Source organism: Dromaius novaehollandiae, chromosome Z (genome assembly GCF_036370855.1).
Source record: "Dromaius novaehollandiae isolate bDroNov1 chromosome Z, bDroNov1.hap1, whole genome shotgun sequence".
Classification (NCBI taxonomy): Eukaryota; Metazoa; Chordata; class Aves; order Casuariiformes; family Dromaiidae; genus Dromaius; species Dromaius novaehollandiae.
The window spans coordinates 491,957-512,610 of NC_088132.1; the positions used below are offsets into that span (position 1 = coordinate 491,957).

The 20,654-nt window shown below is 40.3% G+C and overlaps 1 protein-coding gene across 4 annotated transcripts in view; it reads left to right on the forward strand.

Annotated features, from left to right (window-relative positions):
- The window catches only part of RNF38 (ring finger protein 38), a 131,117-nt gene that overhangs the window by 58,612 nt on the left and 51,851 nt on the right, over nt 1–20,654 (forward strand). For 2 of the 4 annotated variants that reach the window (XM_064501190.1, XM_026099356.2), the window contains exon 1: nt 16,473–16,824. Coding sequence is in view for 1 of the 4 variants with exons in the window: in XM_064501189.1 (XP_064357259.1) it covers nt 11,085–11,155 (71 nt within the window). In the remaining 3 variants the exon portion in view is untranslated. Of the gene's footprint in view, nt 1–11,084; nt 11,156–12,895; nt 12,920–16,472; nt 16,825–20,654 lie in introns of those variants that run through there. The other 2 variants (XM_064501189.1, XM_026099351.2) reach the window with 2 other exon arrangements.

Consider the following 20,654-nt stretch of genomic DNA (forward strand, 5'->3'; position numbering starts at 1 on the left):
AGACCTCACTGTTACATCTCCCCAATGCCACAGCAAGGAATTGCATTTGGCAAGGTTGCTGTGGGCAGTGGCCTATACGCCCTGTTCAGTCACTTACATAGGAGTGTTATTTAGTGTTTTTTCCCACTTTATGCCTGTGGCAAAGCTGACTGAATGTTACAGTCAGAATTATAGTCTTGTGTATAACAGCCTGAGGGACTGCTTGCTGTAAGCTGCAATAGGTCCTGAGTTGGTCTGAAATTCAGCCAAAGATTTGGGGACATGAAGGTGGTTTAATTGAGTATCTATCTAGTCCTGCAATCAGGACAATGTATGTTAGCTTTAATTCTCTTCAGTCCTCCAGCACCATTTCACTGTTAAACCTCAGTACAAAGCTGTTTGGTGATGAAGACTAGAAAGCTGCTGAGATCATCTTCTGGACTCTGATTCGACTGACCTTCCTCAGAGGTGGGAGAGGTGATTCACCTTTCCTCAGATTTGCCTCTGTGTAAGAAGGAAAAAGTGTCTGTTTCTGTTCCCTCTGCTGGCCCCGTCCTGGGGGCCACGTTATTGGTGTTGTCTTTGAAACAACCGCTTTTGCAAGGCTGCTCTGGGTGAGACTGTAGGTGAGCTCAGCCAGCTAACTGCTGCAAGGCAGCCAGGATGTCTGTCAAATCTTTAATGCTGACAGTTTAGGGCTGTTTCATACCTTGCTATTGTATTATAGGATATCAATGAGCAGTTGATCAGAATTGAAAGAAATGTGGTAAGAAGACCATGAAAGACCATGTTTAAAAAAAAAAATGCTGAAGATTGCCATATCTTTTGCTAACTGCATTTGGTGTTTTGTGACTCTGTGTGCGGAACAGTTGAGCTTGATTGAACCATGTAGTTATAGCCAAACCTTTTCTTTTTCTTCTTGGTTATATAGATATCCATAAATGGAAGCTATGACAACCTGAGGTTTCTATGTAATTTACTGAAGGCTTACTGTTGTGGCTGTTTTGCTGCTGGTGGTATCCATTATAGCTAAAACAAAGCTCACTCATAATTGTAATTGTGTATGTCACTGCTGTTCTTGAAAAGCATACCTGTGAAGGAACAGCATGTGTCACTTGCCTTTTTATGTAAAGGAAGATCCACATTTATGGGTTTACTATGGTAGAGAACAAATTGTAGGTGATAACAGGGTTTAGAGGAAGGATTTAGATGTCATAAATCCACCACTTCTGGAAATTCTTTTCACTATCCAAATGCATAGATGATCAAAACAAGTGTATTTGTATTTTGTCATAATTTGTCGGAACCAGACTGTTGTCATTATTTGCTGCCTATCTTTTTTAACTTACACTAATGCAAAAGGTCTTATTTTATTTTAATTCTGCCTCTGGGGTGATGGGCTGAACATCATCAGCCCTCATCCATAATGCCCACTTCCTTTGATCTTTTTTTTAGCTTCTCTCTGAGCTGGAATGACTTCAGATTTCACGCAACTATATGGACTGTTCCTAATGAAAATACTTGTGTTTTGCCTAAGTCTAAATCAAATGGGAACGAAAGATAGCACGTTCTGAATGGTTTAAGACTGGACATTTTTCCCCTTCACAGCTTGAAACTTCAGCTGTGTAATGATGTCTTCTTTGCTGCTCCTCTTCCTCCCCAAAATATATGGGACTGGGCAAATGTGTGTGTGACAGTCAGACTAGCATGCTCCATTGGAACTGTTATGATCTGTTAAGCCAGTACAGGCAGAGTCTCTGACTCCTGCAGCAACATGAGTTCTTTCTAAAGTGATGAGTCAAAAAGAAGATAATTTTTATGGATTTTTTCAAAAGAATAATCCTTCCAAAATTAGCATCTTCTGGTAAATTGTCAGTTTTGTCTAAAGAAATCAGCCAGCCTGCTAATTGGCTAGGAGCTCATGACTTTTAACATATCTTGGCCAATCTTTACATGTGCATTGATAATAGTTTTGCTAGGGAACCTTGCTGGCACTGCTTGCGCAATTCTCTTGGTTGAGTCTTGGACAACATGCTGATAAATTTGCTGAGTGAAATTAGTGCTTGTCCAAATTATTGTTATGGGGTTCAGTGAAACTTTTTTCCCTTCAATGAAGAGAATTAAATGAATTTTCATTTTTGCTTTAATTATATGTTCTGCATCTCATAGGTTGTATTACAATCAGAAAAGGCCCTCACACTTTTCTTCTCCAGGGTTCAGTTTATTGCCTCTTTTTCTCCTCTGTGCATTATTCCTTAAATTTTCTTGGTGGCCTTAAGGTAACTGTGGATTCTCAGAATTTGTGTTCTTGGTTTTGCTGCATTGAGATTTTCAAGGAAGATTCAAAAAAAAAAAAGGCATAATGGATGTAGTAGTTTTAATGGTGCTACAGATGTCAGGCATCATTATTTGTGATTTTACTAGGACATGCTAGAGGAAGGAATTGAAATGTTGTGTGTTACGTTCTTAGACGCCTTTGAAGTAAAGTCGGGGGAAGCCCGGCTCTTACAATGCACTTCTCTTTCTTCCCAAGGGTCCTTCTGGTACATGTTTTTGAAAAAAAATGGTAAAAAAGTATTTTGCTTTTTTTAACCTAACAACGCTGAGTAAAAATCAGCTCCTTTCCCCAGCATGTTGCCCTTGGAGGATCTGTGCCAACTTGAAAGTTCTGCAGTGAATCTGCAAGTCTACCTCTCTTCCAGTGTTGCTGAGCCCTGTTTTCCAAATCTTCTTATTCATGTTGCTTATAAACAGTAATTATCTATGCTTCACTAGTTGAATAATTTCAGTCTTGTAGTAACTTCAGTGTTACTGTCCTTGTCCTTTTGCTATTCCATCCACCAAAGGTTTTTCTTAAGTTTCATATTTTAACATGGGCTACATTCTGCCTGGAGACTTTGTTCTGTCAAAGAACATGTGTATCCCTGCAGTTCTGTAAGTACTATGTAACAGAACTTTGGAGAAAATTATGCTTGCAAATCACACTTTCTGTAATTTTCAAGATCGTTATGTAACTAAGGACGCTTCTTTGAAAATAAACTCTGTCTCAGTTGCTCATATGCTCCTGCTGTCTCTTCCTTAAATGAAGTCCATAATTACCTTCTCAGCAACTGGTTGTGAAGTTATAAGTAAATGATGCAGTGTGAAAATCCATAAAAGATAATATGTGTGCATATGTGTATATATATATATATAATATATGTGTTTGTGTGTGTGCATGCAACATATACATACACACAAATATGTGTCTGTATATACATGTGAGTGTTTATGTGTGTGTATGTTATGACTGATCCATCCGCTAGCAAACATGCATCTGTAAACTAAACAGCAAAAACTCTCAGAAGGAGAAAGAAGACATAGATCTAGTTTCCTCATACTGAATTTTAAACCCTTTTCAGTAAGCAGAATTGTCAGTGCTAAATGTCAGGTTTCCCATTGAGAACACAGGCTCTCAAAGACAGACTTGCTAGGGGAAAAGTGGGGTATGAATCAACAGTAGTGACAGGCTGGCTATGAGAACGTCTCCTTGCTGTCATTGCATAATGATGTCCAAGAACCCCAAGGGCTGTGAGACTGTGAGGGGCTTCTTGTCCGCTGCTGCGGATCTGAATTTTCAAACCCTTTGCAACTGCCCCTTCCTCTGCAACAAAACCACATTTCAAAAGACTGCTACGCACACATGGGACAAAAGCAAGTTTGCTTTAATTTTCTGCTGTTGGCTGCATGGGCATGCACGCACTGCACAATTTAGTCTGCTAGGGAGATCTGCAAGCTTTTTAGTGTCAGTCTTCCTACTTGTCCTCATTTCAAAAATGGCATTAGTAGCTATATTTTTTGAGTGGCATGAAGTGGAGATTCAACATTGGTTATGCTTAAAGTGGTGATATTGACTGTGAAACAGAATGCTGAAAAAAGTAAATATGAGGCATTTATTTTATGTTGGTTCTCTTCTCACAAATTTGGGGTAAATTTGCTAGTGTTCCTTTTCTTGCATGAAGTGAATAAAGCAAAGCAAAGCCTTTCTACTGATTTATGCCGTTTTTCATTTTTATATGCCAAATCTTCATCAATGTGTTGAATTGACTGTACAACCAATTCAGAAGTTCTGCAAAATGAGTTTGGCCACTAAAGAATCAACAGTTTACCCTAAAAAGGGAACTGAAATATGCATGTGTGTGTATATATCTTTTTTTATCTTGTATACTCCCCCCCACAAATTGGTTGCATTAAATTTCTTTTACACTTTTCTTCACAAATATCTTCCTTGTAAAATTAAAACTAGAATGTTCTGAGTTCTTCCGTACCACATTACTGCAAAAGATGGATGTTTAAGGGAAACCCCAGACATCATGAAATCCAAAGTAATATTTATCAGCTGGCAGTTCTGGGTCACTGTGGTCTGGTACGTCAAGACACTGCACAGCTACAAGGATATTCATAAGACGGGGATGGAGATACATGGCATCAGTGTCCACCGCATGCACATTACTGCCAAGGACTGACATGCACCCCTGAGACTGGAGAGCTGAGATGTAACCGATGCAAACTACATAAGATTTTTGATTAATGAGCACATGATGAGAAAATTAGTAGAGCAGCAAAATAATCAATGATAGGCCATCAAATATATCAATTTGCAGTTATATAACAAGACAGATGCTCATCTATAAAGCTGCTAATTATAGTTCTAAAGTCTAATGAATCACATATATGATTACTACTGAATTACAGTTCTGTGAACACTGGGCTGTAAATCTCTTCCACTACACATCCCCACGCCAAGTCTTCTGGACATAGACCCGATGGAGAGTCCAGCAGGTTGTCCCAGGCGGGTCCCTCCAAGTCTCCTTGTGGACTTGGGTCCACAGGTCAGCGTCACTAGTGACTGTAGGCATCTGCACTCCTGCTGTGTGAAGATTCCCCTACCCCTTTTTCTCTTCCTGATTTTCTGCTTTATTCTCCATTTTCTTTGGAGTTTGGGCCCACCCTTGTGCAGCCATGGTGTCTCCTGCTCTTCCCCCAGCCTCCTCCCAAGTACATAGTCTACTCCAATTCCTTTCTCCCTATTGATTCCAGTTTTGCTGTTTCCACATTCAGATTTGATATTTCTGATACCTTTAGTTGGGCAATGTTGGCCATAGATAGTGTTGCTGACAGGATTACCTGAGTGTGAGTGGTCTTGCACTCTAAAATGCCCCTGTCATTACCCATTACCTTATTCAATTACTAGGCAAAAGCATGTTATTTTAGCCTTGATTCCTGTACTTTGTTCCAGTTACGTTCAACCAGGCTCTTTCCAAATGTAATAGCTCACATACATGAGCGGCAGAGTAACTTGCTTTTTGCACTTCTGCACGCCCACGGTTCTTAGCATCTGAGAGGCCCTAAAAGCACACAGCCGAAGTCACAAAAATACTGGGCACAGACCTGACCTCTGCTCTAGCACACCATGTTTGTTGCTTATATTTAAGTGCACCTAGGTGAAGTAATCTAGGCAGTGGTGGGAAAACAGGATGCCTCCTCAGATCTATATTTTGCTTTACATTATTTTGATAGTGTTTTGCAGCTAGCTGCAGGAAAGTTTGCCTTTTCCAGCGTTGGTGCCCTGGGATGGTAGATTGTGAAGGCCATCTAGAGAGGGAATATGTGTTTAGATGAAATTGCATGAATGCTATGACTTTCACATAAATGATGAAAAGTACCCTGTGGTATTTTGGGCTGTTATTCTTAATTTCTTGCTCGGACGACAAAATTATAGTTTTTTGGTAGGATGAGAAGAATCCTTGCTTCAAGCTGCATTATATGTTTGATGTTTCTTAATTAATTTCTTAGTTGTTTTGTAGACAGGGAGAAAATAGTAATTACAAGTTGCCTAATAATTTATGCCCTTACATTGACTGTTTCTCAAATAATAGCACATTTTTAGGTGATAGATGACTTATAAGAAATACTGTTCTGTCATGTTTTGTATTTAAAAAGACTGCAATTGCTCTTCCAGTTACCTGAGGTGAATATGGCATGCTACATAATACAGGAGATTACTCTGATTAAAGGACACAAAATTGTATTTAAAATTGCTCCTCTTCCCTTGTTTACTTAAAAGTTTCACACTAGGCAAACAATAAATTAGTTTACTGTATTGTTATTAGCATCATTCTTATTTTCGCAAGTGCACATTTCTCGTCTGTGCAAGGATGCCAAACAGAACCTGGTTGTATGAAGCAAAAATTGTAAATTGTAAATAAATTTTAAACTGTACAGTGTCCAGAAGGCAAAATCAGACCCAACTATGGGGGATTACTTTGTTTTGCCTGTTAGGTTGAAACTGAATGACTGTAAGGGTAAAGGCTAATAATGACTTGATTGCTTCCATACTACATTTTTCCTTCTCTCAGCATTTTCTCTGCTCAAAATTATAGGGACTCTAATTTGGCAGAGCTGGCACAGATATTAGAGCACTGCATTCATGTGCACTGAAGTTGAGAATGCTATGTTCTGTTAATTTAAGTTAGGAATCTTAAGTGCATTCAGTCTTATCTTTAATGAAAATGAAGGGCTGCATCTGCTCTGGTGCTCTGCAGTCTGTTAACTCTGTCTGAGTTATAAACAAACCAAAAAAAACCCTCAGGAAGAAAAAAAAATATGGACCTTCTGCAGACCTTCTGCAGATCTTCTGCAGCAGTGATGAATTGTTTCAGTCCCACTTTACAGAGCTTTTTTTCCCCTTGGCTGTTGCACTCTAGGGGAACTGTAGCAGCTTTACACAGTACCACGGCAATGATACAGCTCCCCATCTTCAAAAGTGGTTTAAATCCCTGGGCACATCTGGACAGATACCTTGATCTAAATTCCTCTGATGCATGAAAAGTGGTCTTATGATGCTGCTGCTGCCCTCATTTAGCTATGCAGTATTGATATTTATATTTCACATGAGATGGCTGAAACACTTAGACGGGTATCACAGTCCTATATCCTAGCCCTATATCTACAACCAGCTGCTTTTAAATGAAGTGCACCATCTGTCCTGACATCTTTATCTGAATAGGCTTCCACACTTATTTTTTTTTGTATTCATCCTCTGAGTAGTTTCACCACCAGCAATGTTTCAATCCCTGATGCATGCAGAGCAGAAGAATCAGGCTTTTCAGGGCTGAGATTCCAACCACATTCTCAGCTCTGAAAGTCATGAAGTCATGCTGCTGAAGGGAATCTTTTCTTACACAGGAATTTCAGTACTGGGCTATATGAGTTTTAATACTTAGATATGCGTACATGGATTTTTGTCGTAGGGTGGTATTTTACCTTTGAAAATTAACATGGGTCTGGCTAAGAAGCAACTGCCTTCGTAGACCAGGTTGGGAACACTGACTGCTAGCTGTGTACATGGATCCTGTAAAATTAAGCTTCATACAAGCTGATCCAAGCTTGTTGGAGGGTTGTCAAGATGGACGTACACATGTACTTTCTCATCAGATTCTTTTTCATCCTCAACAGCTAGACCAAAGTAGTAGCAATAAAAACTATAACTCTAGATTCAGTTCAAAGCCTGCTTGTGAGCCCAAATGCTTAACAGTTTTAAATAGCCTGTTCCAGCTGCGTCAAGTTTTTTTAGTTTGGATTCTGAGAACAGATACAAACAAAAACTGAAAGGCAACCGGTGCCAAATTTGTTCAAGCCAAAAAAACCCAATAAAGTACTGCTCTGGCCCTTTTATTTAGGTTTCATAGTCTTTTATTATATTCATGCACTACTTAAGTAGACTGTAACAAATTAGTAAATTCAATGTGAAATTGTGTTTTGATTTTTTTTCATACTTGTGTAGACTCTGGCACAGTGTTTTGGCTCTTTTGTTCTTTTTTTCTAAAAACAGAACCATGGAATTATTAAGAACTTGACAGTCATCTGCATATTTGAAGAGTTATTCTGTCCTGGGAATAGCAGGGGAATATGGTGGCAGAGGAGGGAGGATTTCCCATGCTTGCAGGAAAACAAATTTCAGATAGCATGTAGCATTTGGAATGTACAAGTCTTGGAGAGAGCAATGTGCTCTTAATTACTCTTTCAATGAAATTATAATTATCTATCAATTAACTGAAACTTCTTCCATATTTGATTTGTGAAGGTGTTAAGGAAGCTCTAACTATGTACCCTGCACAGCAGTGTGGACTTTTGTATTTTATATAAGAATGAGCAAGGAAACTACTTTCTAGATACAAGAACCAAATACAAAGCTGTAGCTTGCAGAGTCTATGGGATCTTTCGAGGCTATCTGCTTTAAGAGATTTATGGAGCTTACATACTAAAGCACCCCACCAATGAACCTTTTGTAAGATACCACCTGTACGATGTTGCATGTTAAAACCTGATCTAAGAATCATCTAGTTTAAAATAAACTTGCATAAGGAAAAGAAGGAAATCATAAACATATCATTTATTGGGATCAAAGTATTAATATTACCTTTCAGGGAAAAGGAAACTGAACATTTTGTTCCTGTTAATAATGTCAGGGTGTGCTGGAATTTTCTTGTGGATGAAGTCAGATTTCTTGTGAGACTGCTGGAGACTTTTTGCTTTGGAAAAGAATGTTTAAATGGTGAGGAAACTTAGTTAGAAGTTTGTCTAAATGAATTGTGTTCAGCAAGCATGTGCAACTTCAAACTTTTGGACAGAAAAACTGGAAACTGTTAGCTGGAACCCTCAGGACAGTATTTACATGCAGCCATGAAATGAATTGTTTCCCAGTAGCTGTGGTAAAGCCGGCTAGTCTGCAAGTGGTGTGATTCAAGCCTAAAATGATGTGAATTGGCTCCAGTCCACCAATGAACAACATCCAGGCAGGGACTAAGTGCTGGATAGGGCTCAACATGTTTTCACTGACTCTTTTGGTAGTGCCTGTGCAGTACAGTACTGCTTTTTCCATACTTTGTGCTAGAGCTAAGGAAAGAAGGGAAACATATAGAAACTGAAGTCAATAAAATTCATGTGGCATAATAATAGCAGTACCAATTGCTGCAGGAATATGGGGGAGTATATTCTTTGGTAGTTTAGCACCTGATATGTGTACACGCATGCGTGTGTGTGTGTCTGTCTGTCTATGTATGTACGTAGAAAGACACTCATTTCCCCTCTCCTTTTCCTTTCCTTCTGTTTTAGAAGTAAAGATATAGATATAGATATACATATAAAAAATGTGATTTTAAAGTTAGATACATTGTTTTTTACTTGAGGTAGTGATGACAATAAGCAGTGACACACTAAGATTTTTTTTTTCCAAGTAACTATATTGAGAGGGGGATTTAAGGAGGCTGTGCACTTATTGGCTGTGACTTCTGCCTATGGCTGGCTGCCTGTTTAGGTAAGCCTCTTTGTTGATCAGGCTTCTTGTGGTGTAGAAGAACGCATCCAGAACATGTGGATCTATAAGAAATGGTACGTGTGGAAATACAAATGGTGCAAAACAGGTCTATCCACATTACAAAACTGCAAAAGAAAGACTATGAGAAACTGCTGGGGAAATGTTTCTAAGTAGATAGAAAGGAAGGAAAACCATGAAATGGTGTAGCTTTGCAAATGAGACTGTTTTTTCTCCTTTTTTTGAAAAGTGTTTTGCTCGGTGCTCATAAGAAGAGGAAGACTCTTTTTTTTTTTTTTCCTCCTTTTTCCCCTCATATGACACACAGGCTTCATATATGTATTCATTTCCATGTTAGCTGATATCTGTTTCTAGCTTCTAATTTTTCTTTTCACCATGCTGAGGAGTAGATGATTGGCTTTCAGTACAATTTAGTAGTTTGACCCATGGCAGTTGATGATAGATAAATCTCCATCATTTGTGCCATCAGAAGCAGCTGGGTATCCCAGTTTTCTAGTGTTGTGAAGTATGAAGCTCCTGCCTGCAGCAGTCCCTGAGAACTGTGGCTAAAATCATGGTGGAATTGAAGATGACAGAAGAGGGACTGCGAAGGCAGTAGTTGAAGTTTTGTATAATGGACCAGTATAAGTACTTTCCAGAGTACAAGACATTACCTGATACTAGACCAATTATTCAGAATTTTGGCATGATAGTAAGGTATATTCTGATGAAGTAAAAACACTTAGTAAAAAATAGTCTTATAAATGCTCTGGAGACTATAAAGGAAGAAACAGAGGAGAAAAGGATCTCCTTGGAGCCAGAGGAGCACTGGTAACCTTTTATTCTCTTCGCAAAACACATGGACAGTATAAGCACATGCACCAGAAAAATTTGCAAAATAAAAAGTTGTGCATATTGTCAGCTATTCTCTTAATAACGTGTAGATTTTAATTTTGACTTCAAGATGCTTCAGGAAGCGTAAAAGCAACATGAGTAGTTATTCCACTCCTGTATTTTCTGCATAAGAAAACACATGAAGCAAAACTTTACCATGTGAGTAAGAGTTCGGTAAAACTGTTTGACTATCTGTGTGGATCTAGTCAAACCTAAAGTTGTCTTCCTCATTGGACTCAGTCTCAGGATTGGGGTAAACTTTTGTAGAGGTGTGCTGTCTCACATAAGAGAATGTGGCATAAAGAAACCTGTGGAAAAACCATAAGCAGGAAGAAATTCCAGTATGAATGCAACTTATTTCAGCAAAACTATGCTTCTCTGCTTTGACCTTGGATTTTTCCATTCGTTGTTATTCTTAACATATCACTGGAAAGAGACTGTTCTTGTGTGGCTACCCTGGGTGCTGAAAACTGTTATGAAATAAGGGGAATGGGACAGGACTTGTCCCAGTGTGTAGTGCGTAGCTTCCCCGTACTTATGTATGGGCATGTATTTTACTGCATATGTTTGTTCTGGATCGATGAACTAGTGCTAATTTTGTTCCATTTAAATGTTTTTTTAAAAAAAAATCTGTGTGAAGATATTGCTGGCACATTGTGAAAAATGTCTCTCTGCTGCTTATTCCATCATCAGAATTAAATGCAAGAGTTGTCTGACATAGATGTTTGGCAACTAAGTCTCCCTGCTGTGTGAAAAAAATTCTGGCTGCTACATTTATCTATTTATTTTTAGCATTCACAGGAATTCAGTTATCATTTTAATGATTTTTTTTCATTTTTTCCACCTTGTTTTGTAGGTAGCATTGGCACTTCTTTTCAATGCCAGTCAATCCATCAAGATCACATTTGCAACGATGACAGTGACAAGGTGAGGCTTACATAAACGTTTCCTTTGCAAGATGAGGGTTTTTTTTTTTTTTTTAATTTTACTGCTTTTACTGTACTAAAATTATTTGTTCTCCAGACCGGGTAGTTAATTTTCAGACTTACTCTTTGAGATCACTCTGGCCTGTTAAGAAATATACTTCTTTTCATCAATTAAGGAGAAATTTATCTTGTAGTATATTTTTCTTTTTGCTTGCATTCTGTTGCTATTCTAAACATGTGTGGTTTGCCATACTGACACCCACAGGTAATAAAGAATGGCAATATCACTGCTAATTTTTTAGGTAAGTTGGTATGTATTATTACTGTTGTTTGTGACTTCTGAGGTCTAAACCTAACTATGTGCTGAGAGTTTTTTTGCAATGGCTTTTCTTTCCTGTTTTGGAGTTGGATACTCCAGGTTTTACAGACAGGAACCTACTATTCAGTGCTGCAGCCTAAAACACCAACCTATTCAGTAGTGTGCAAGTGTTTTCTAACTTCTTCTGTGAAGAGATCATGCTCTCAGACTAGTCTGCTTTGAGTCAGTAGAGCACTGAATGTTTTTAGTCAAATGTTCGGTGATAGTTGTGTCAGTACTATAACTGTGGAGTACAGAAGGGAAAAGTTTGGAGGGTGAACAGCTTTTGAGACTTGATATCATGTTCCTGTTCTTGTTGTTTTTACTTAAACTTTCCTATCTTTAATAATACAAATTGATTAATATTAGTTCAACAGGTAATATGTACTACATTGTTTGCAAGTAGGACAATGTAGGAAGCTTTCTTGTTGACTCAACAAACCTGGGAAAGGGTATGTATTAGTAAAATTTAAAATGGTCTTTCTTGGGAATTGGAATGCTATCTGGCTATCCACACCTTGATAAGTGCAGAAATCCTTGTGTTTTGAATTGATGGATTAAGTTAATTTTATGGTCTTTCCAGTTCATCCTAGAGCTGGATTTGCTGCGAGTTTCTTTTACTGACATTCTGCCTTTTTTTTTTTTTTTTTTTTTTTTTTGAGGGTACTTCCTACATTTTGGGGCTTGGACAAAGAAGCTATGTAGAACATATCAAAAAAAAAAAATTTAAGTTTCCAGTTGACTAGCTGGTCATGCATTGAGAAACAGTGACAGAACTATTTTCCTTATGGTGTTTCCAATGTCTGAAAATATCCTTTCTAGAGTTAAAAAAAAGAAAAGAAAAACAGTTAAACTCTTGTTTTTCTGTGCTGTTGGAGCTATTTTCAAAGGAGTTGAAAGCTGGTGTTCCAGCTTTGCTTTGCAGTGGGCTTGCTCAGTAGAAAGCCTTTACAGTCCTCTTTGGAGAGGTAGTGTTGAAGTTCAAGCTGGCAGTGTTGAGGGTCACTTCTAGATAACACATCAGAGGTGTGGAACAAAAGGGAAAATGTGAGAGAAAAGGAAAAAAGAGGTATTAAGAAGGGAAGATTCTTAATCATGGGTTCACTTGTGCAGTTACCAATTGTCCATACATGGTTGTGCTACATGGGGAAAAGAGCACAATGAAGTATTAGTTCCTTTTGTCTGCCTTATATTCACAGCTTTCTTTTGGTCCTAGTGCACTGTGTTCCTGGAAGATTCTTGAGTGAGGAGCAGGTGGTGGAAATTTCCTTTCAGAGGGATCCTAGTGCACCAACTTCAGACTGGCACTCCCTTTTAACATTCTTCCTTTTCTATCATTATATGGAAGATCACCTCTGTGTTAGATGCTGGATTGAGAGAAAACTGAGGGAAGACAATCATATCAGGGTAATTAAAACTGTTTTAAGTCCTGTTGAAAATTATGTTTGTTAGGTGCTTCACAGGTTTGGGGGTGGAAGTGGGAAGCGGGTGGAAGCGTACCCGGTTTAAACTCCAGAACAGCGCACAGCCTTTTTAGGGTTTTTTGGCATACCACCTGCCTCCATCTTAACAGAGGAATTGGACCAGAGCTTTACATTTTTGCATATTTGGAGATGGATGGAGAAAACCATCTTTCATGTTGTTATTGATTTTGTACCAAACTAAAACATCACTCTGTATAAAGGCTGACTAAAGTGGAACTGGTATAAAAAGCAGGAAGAATGCGTTCGGGGAGCATTTCAGAGAAACATGTTTCCTGTCAAGTGTCAGTTTTATGTGATAGGAGCTTTGTTTTTTTCTGTAAGAATACATGAAACTGTTTGCCTTGCATTTTATAGGCGAGCCCAGCTGATCCCTTGACTAAAATGGCCACTTGTTTTGAAAAACAGTGAACAATCTTCAGAAGTAACATCTGTGCTCTTCTCAGACATGCTACTGAATACTGCAGTCTTATTTTACAAGAGAAGATCAAGCACTAATGCTCTGTTAGTGTCACTGGGGGAGTATTGGTCAAGTAAATGTCTGCTTCTCCACTCGTTAATTTTTTGAAGAACTTGGGGAAATGGACACACTTTACTTCATCCATAAACAGTGCTTCCTGACAGCAGTTGGTTACAACACTACAGTGCAGTAGCAACACTGGGCAGGAGTGAGCAATCAATTGATTGACTGCATGCTTATTTAATTTCTCACTATTCTCATTTGTAAACAAACCAAACCTACAATGATGCAAGTTGTAACTACTCCTGGGACATCTCTTTTCAGTGGTCTCATCCAGCTATCTATTCCCTAGTTTTCAGGGAGATAGGAACAAACTGACTACCCTCTGGTATTGAAAAAATGTGATGCAGTGGAAATTTTTCGCCACCACTAAGGGCTGCAGCATGAGGCATTAAGTAAGGGACAGTTAGATATGTTACAGTATAATGAAGTAAAATGCTTATAATGAAGTACACAGAATGTGTAAAATGCACAGATAGACTCTAGAACATTCAAATGAGGGAGAGACATAAGCTAGGTGAGTTTATCTGCAGTGGTTCAGCCTTTTGCTCACTTACACTATGTCACTTTAATACTTTCTAATGTTTTGTTTGCTGGTGATGTTATTGTGCTTTGTTAGTCTTTTTGGAAATCTTCCATGTGACTAGGCATGACATACTATTGGAAAATGTTATTAGTTTCAAATATTTACCTTGCTTTACTCCTTTTTAATTTATTATAATTTATTTTAATTTCATTGTATTACTCAGATGAGATTATTAGATAAAGTATTATTATAGCATATCAGGAATTTCCCTCCACTTGGAACTTAAATCCTTTATAAATCCATAATTCTTTATATATCCAAGTTCCTATGACCCAAACACTCAACCAAATGATTTAATTCAATATTTCTAATCTTTAAGTCTATAAATTATGATGACTGCATCTTCCAATTGTTTAGTAATTTCTTGTTCCAGAACTTGCTCTAGATGGTCCTGGTCGTGGGGCATTACTCAGTCCTTAAATAGTAATCCAGAGTGCCATATCAATTCCTTATAAAGCTTTTATTTTTTTCATCGTAGAGAAAGTGCATCACAAATCTAATCCTGAGAAAATTATCTGAGTTCTTTGTTTTTCTCTATGCGTACAGCAGAGTCAGGGAAGATAAGCTGAATCATGTTGCCCATAGCTAAACTCAAGACACATCAGGAATTCATTTTAAAATTCATCTATAAAGTCATATGATATTTATCTACCTCTTCTGTGGAATCGCTGCCTATGAATGAGGGACAATACATAGAAAAACAGCAATATTAGAAGGTGTTCCTTTTTCTCCTTCCGATTTCCAAAAAAAAAGCTGCAAAATTTCTTACTGTTCTACTTAGGACAACACTAATTCATTCTTCTGTTTTTTTCTTTCATGCATACTTTAAATCTATATATTTTTGCTGAGTTTCTTCATGCTTTTTTACTTGCATTTCAGATGTGGCAGCTCCAACAATACTATTTAGTGATCTTAAGCTGCTTGCATGCCTAAGGAAGTTTTTGTCTCCATTAGAGCTTTAATTCCTTATATCTACAGTGGATTTCTTTTTGTATTCCTGTTTGCCTTGCTGAGCAATTCTGTGTCAGGGGGCAGTCTGCAATGGTGCTGATAGCACAAGGCTGGCAATGTTTCTCTAACTGCTCCCCAGCAGGTGACTGTTCCTCTGCTTTTGTAGGTTTTGTTGACTTTCTGTATTCCCTCCCTTTTACATATGGGGGAAGCCTCGGAGAGGCCAGAGGCGCGAGCTGCACAGAGGGCTAGAGGCAGCGGTTGCTGGGGGTCTGGATGGCTTTTGTGGTGTTTCCTTCTCGAGCTGTTACTGACTGAAAACTAATACCAAAGGTTTCATAGTGCCATGGTGGGAAGAAGAGTGCACAAATTTTGTGAAGAAGTATGACAACTGTCTCGTCTGTGTGTATTTCACAAAGCCTGGCAGCGGTGAAGGCGATGTCAGGCAGAAGGAGGGGGATGGATGAGTGGCCTGATGTTCTTGGAGGTGGCAGCTCCCAGTTCCTGCAGGTTTAACAGCCTGGGTTTTTAGTTATCATTTCTTTCAGCTTGACTGGGCGTTTGCCGGTGAGGTTCTGATGGTTTACTTCAGTTTCCTTAGGTTTGTACATTTCATGAAAAGAAAGTAGAGCTGTAACAGAAAATATCTCTAGGCTCAAATTCTGAGGTCCAGTCCTGCAGATCTTAGTACTCCACACAGATTAGCTGTGGCACTCAGGCTGAAGTCATAGGAATACCATTTTCTCCCTCATTTTCTTTAAATAATGTGATGAACAGATTTATAATTTAGAAGACAGGGAGAACACTTTAAAATGGTTGTGTAGGATGGTTATTTTTCTCTCCACTGCTTTTAAACTGTTTTTTCATGGAACTACATTTATAGATGTTTAAAGAAACCTTAAGGGGAGAAAATAAGATGTTTGAGTTCCTTGAAATAAGTAATGGAAGGCTCAGAAAATGAACTTTTTACCTGTAAGCGCTGCGTCTGGCCTTCGTCTCCTCATGACTTGTACAGCGCGGAGCTGAACTGCGCGGGGGCAGCCGCAGCGGCGGGGGCGCGCGGTTGCCAGGGTGATCCGACGCGCGCGCGCGCAGGGGCGCGAACGCCAAACCGAAACTAAAAGGGGGCGGGAACGCGCCTGCGCGGCTTGTGCCTCCGCCCCTTTGATTGTCCCCGGGGGGACGGGGAAGGGAGAGCGGGCATCGAAGCGTGCAGCGTCTGCCCAGGCGCGCACGCGCGAAGGGCTTCCGCGTCGCTGCGTCTGCGTCGGCTGGCCCCGCCCCCCGCTCACCCTTCTCTTTCTGCTGGCCGCGGAGTTGTGCTGAGCGCGGTGACGTAGCGGGGCCTTGCGGCCCCCGAGCACCGCCCCACCGCGAAAGCAAAAGGCGGGGCGGGGCGGGGCGGGGTCAGTCCTTGCTCCGCCCCTCGCGGGGCTGGGCGGCCCGGTGGTGACGTCAGCGGCGCGAGGAGGTCGCGGCGGCCGGGAGGGGGCGGAACATGGCGGCCGGCGGCGGCGGGCCGCGGGGGCCGGCGGCGGCGGGAGGCGGCCGCGGGGCGCGCGCGCTGCTCGCCCTGTGATGGGCGGGGGGAGCCGGGCCGACGCTCCCGGAAGCGATCGCGCGCGGGCAGGCGGCGCAGGCCCGGCCCAGGCGGCGGCGGGGGGGGCGGCGGCCTGCGGCCCACACGACAGGAGGCGGCGCGGGCGCTTTGGCGGTGACCGGGGGCCCCGCGGAGGAGGCGGGGGCGCGGCCCCGCGGCGCCCCGCAGCCGCAGGTACCGGCGGGGCGAGGGAAGGAGGGCAGTGGGCTGGGGCAGGGCGGGGGCGCTTCCCCCGGCGGCCGGGCCTGGGGCGGCGGCTCTGTGGGGCCGCCCGTCGTACTGGGGGCGGCGGGGGCCCGGGCTGGAGCTCGCCGCCGGGAAGCCCAGGCAGCCCGTCTGCGTCGGTAGCCTCCTGTAGCTCCATATCGCTTGAGAAAGGAAGACAGGCTGCTTCAGGAAATACTGACGTTAGCGAGGGAGAGTTCGGGGGGTTTCTGTTAACTTTTGTCATTGTGTATCATTTGATCGTTAATTCCAGTGTGGCGCAGGGAGGATTTTTAGAGAAGTGATAGTTATGTCAGAAGCATGGCAGTTACTTCCTTAAGAAGTGTGTTTTAGCATTTACTGTGCGTTGAGATGTTTTTTGGAGACATTTATTTGAATCTGTAATTGTTTATAGCCGGTAATTTAGCAATTGCTTATGCAGAAGTTCCCCCTGCTCTAAATCCCGAGAAGGGTTCTGACTGCTTAGCATTTGGATTTTGAAACAGATTTTTGAAGGTGGTGGTTGGAACAAACGTTTGTTTTGATATGCTCTTTAAATGCATGATGAGGTGACTGCAACAGTAGGATAATGATGATGTTCACTGATAATTGGTCTGCTGTTGCTTACTACTTGATTAGGTGTTGCTGCTTACATGCCTTTTTTAAAGGAGCATTTGGTATGAGTATTACCTTGGTTTCAGTTGCCAGATACATGCTTACCCACATCCAAGGAATTCTGCTGTCTGCTGGCCAAAAGACTCCCTAACTGCTTTTCAGCACTAACAAGAATGAAAAACAGAAACTTTTTTTTCCATTAGTAGGGTATTGCAGCTGGTATTAGAGACCTGCTATTCTGCAAAAGAGGAAAGAGCTCCCTTTTGAGCCCTCTGCTGTGAGTGGAAGGGCAGTATACAGGATAGACAAGAAAGGAGAGGAAGGAGGGAGGGAATAGTCATTAGAAGATCAAGCATAGGAGCAACTGAGCAGATAGGCACAATGGGAGATTAAATAAACAGCAAAATTTGATGATGTTGATCATCCTTAATCACAAAACCCCTGTAGGTGCAGATTGAGAACAATAAACTGCATATGTAGAACAACAGTCTAAGAAAGATTTCCATGGAGTCGTATCTAGTGAGAGCGGTGATTGTGAGAAAAGAAGTAGGATACAAATAAGAGGAGTTCATAAGTTAGAGCTCTCACGGCCTTGCTGTGTGAAACTTAATTTGTCATATCTCTGACTTACAGAGTAGGTTAAACTTTATTTGATCTAAATCTGTCATTTCTCTACAATTTGCCTGGAGTTTTTTAAGAAAAACATAATCACTAATTTGAACTTGTAAGACTAGCAGTCCTTATTCTGCACCTGAGGTGAGGTTAGGAGCCTCAGAGTGTGTAGTTAGTGCTTCTTTTTCTGAAAAGTGTGGATTTGATTCAGATAACTGACATCAGTGCTAGAATTTCTGTGATTTGTGAAGCTTATGCATTGACTTACCTAAATTCATTTTTTTCAACAGATTTTATTGAAATTCTAACAGGAAATAATTTGTATGATTTAACATGATATTGTTGACAAAGTCAAGTTACCTTTTCTGTTAGAAAATCTTTAAGAATTAAATGGATTCTGTGCAAGCTCATAATAGAATAATATAAAAATTAAGTACAGTTAGGAAGACAAGTGCTTTTCAGTTTTAGTGTTGAAGGAGAACTGAAGTTGAAACTTAAACTTTAGTCTGCTGTTTTCAAAACTGTCTTATGTGTCCACAGAAACAGAGAATATATGGGCCACATCAATAGTGAAACTAGTGGAAATTTGTGCAGAGCAAGTAGATTCTTAAATATTTTCTCATTTAATCTTACTTTGTAAAGAGGTTTTTTTTTTTTCCAGAGAAGGTATTTGATAGGTAGGAGTAAGGGTACAGACAGAATATGAACTTTCTTTTTTTTACTTCTGGCTGGAGAGTTGTTCTGATTGCAGAGGGATGAATCCTGAAACCTATGGAAAACTGCAACTAACTAGTGCATGCTAAAGTACAACTTACGGTCTCCAGCTATATATTAGCACTTAGATCATGATAACTAATCTGATAGGGCATGTTTAAATTCTATTTTGAACAAAGCTTGACTAAGCTAGGTGTTGAGCTTGGTCTGTAAAGTACCAAGACAGCTCTCTGATTAGCAGGATGAATTTCATGCTTCTTACGCTTAGCTTCATTTGAGAGGGGGCAGGTTCTTCCTTTTCTAGGCTCCTGAAAGATTGTCAAGTAGACTTCCTTTGTTTTTTGGTGCCCTCTACTGATTTCTGCTTGCTGGAACATCTAAAGCTAGGACTTATTTTCCCTTGGCAGCAGTGAAATGCTAACAGCAATAGCTCCTTAATAATATTCATGAGAGACTCAAAATAGTGGGTGGGAATGGAAAGCAAAAAACCTTTCTGTACTTTACGCTTGTTGCTGATTGCTGTCCAACCAGTTTGTCTGGATAGCATTGGAACTGTTCCTTGCTTGGTAGAAAAGTAGTTAGGCAGTATACAGCTGCCTCACCTGGTCCCTTATACAGGTTTCCCAGCTGCAGAAAGACTGCTGCCTTGGATTTTGTTTATACTTGATTTCCTTGGAAGAATAGAATATCTCTTCATGAAATCAAGGCTTTCTGTCTTTCATTTCCCATCCAGTGTCCCTCATCTTCGGTAGTTCCTGATTCTCATTTAGCACTTCTTGGGCTCACTCTCAGAGAACTCTTAACCTCCTGGTTCACTTGTGATAATGTTGCTTTTTCTATCTCCCACCATCACCTCACATGTTGTGCTGTGCTGCCTCACCTAACCACCACTGCACAGGCATACCCTTGGTTCCTTTCTTTTTAAGGAGCCTTTTCATCTTGGTAGCTTGGGAAGCTACAATTGTAAGCAATTCAGTCTTGCAGTTTTGTTCCTCTCTGAAATCTCTGGGAACCCTTTGTTCTAGGTGAACACGGCAATTGCATGAACTCAGCCCTGTCCTCTCTCTAGAACTTTTTATCTTAGCCAGACATTTTGCTGGGTCTGTTTGTTTCTGATAGAACGACCCAAACTTTTCTTTTGTATTGCAGTAAAAATAAATCATTGCAATCAATCATAAAGCTGTAGTATATGTTTTCATTATTCTTAGTGTATTTGCCTTGTATAACATTTTTCACTTAGTACTTAAAATGTTCAGTGATTAGTGAAGGATGAACATCTGTTTTTCTCAAATAGAAACAATAGTAAGAATCTGATTGAGATAGCATATGCTGAATATATAGTCTTCTTGTAAGAGAAGCATATGTTCTGGACTTAAAGATGTGTTTCCATTGGATGTTCTATGGAACAACAAGGGAAATGGAGAGGTTGGATAGTGGTAAAAGAGTAGGAACAGCTCTTCAGTGGTTCCTCCCACAACATTATTTAAACTGAAGACAGGTGGCAAAGTTCAAAGTGAATGAGTGTGGGTACGAGAGAAATCTTTAGATGCGGACACAAAGAACCTGTCAAGACTGTTGTCTTTTCAGGCATTTTGCATGCGAATCTCTACTGAATGGAGGTTAGAGCTCAGCTGGGAAGCTTTCTCCTCCTTCATCCTCTGTTTCCTTAATGTAACAGAGATGTGTCAGAGCACTCTTCCTCAGATCCAAACACAAAGACCAAGTACAGTGTTTATGTTCTCTACCTTTGATTTCAATACATTAATGTTTATATATACCTGTAGTTGAAATGTGTGACCGATGGTTCATAGCTATAATAATGTAAATGACTTGGAATTTTTCCAGGATAGGGCAGAGCT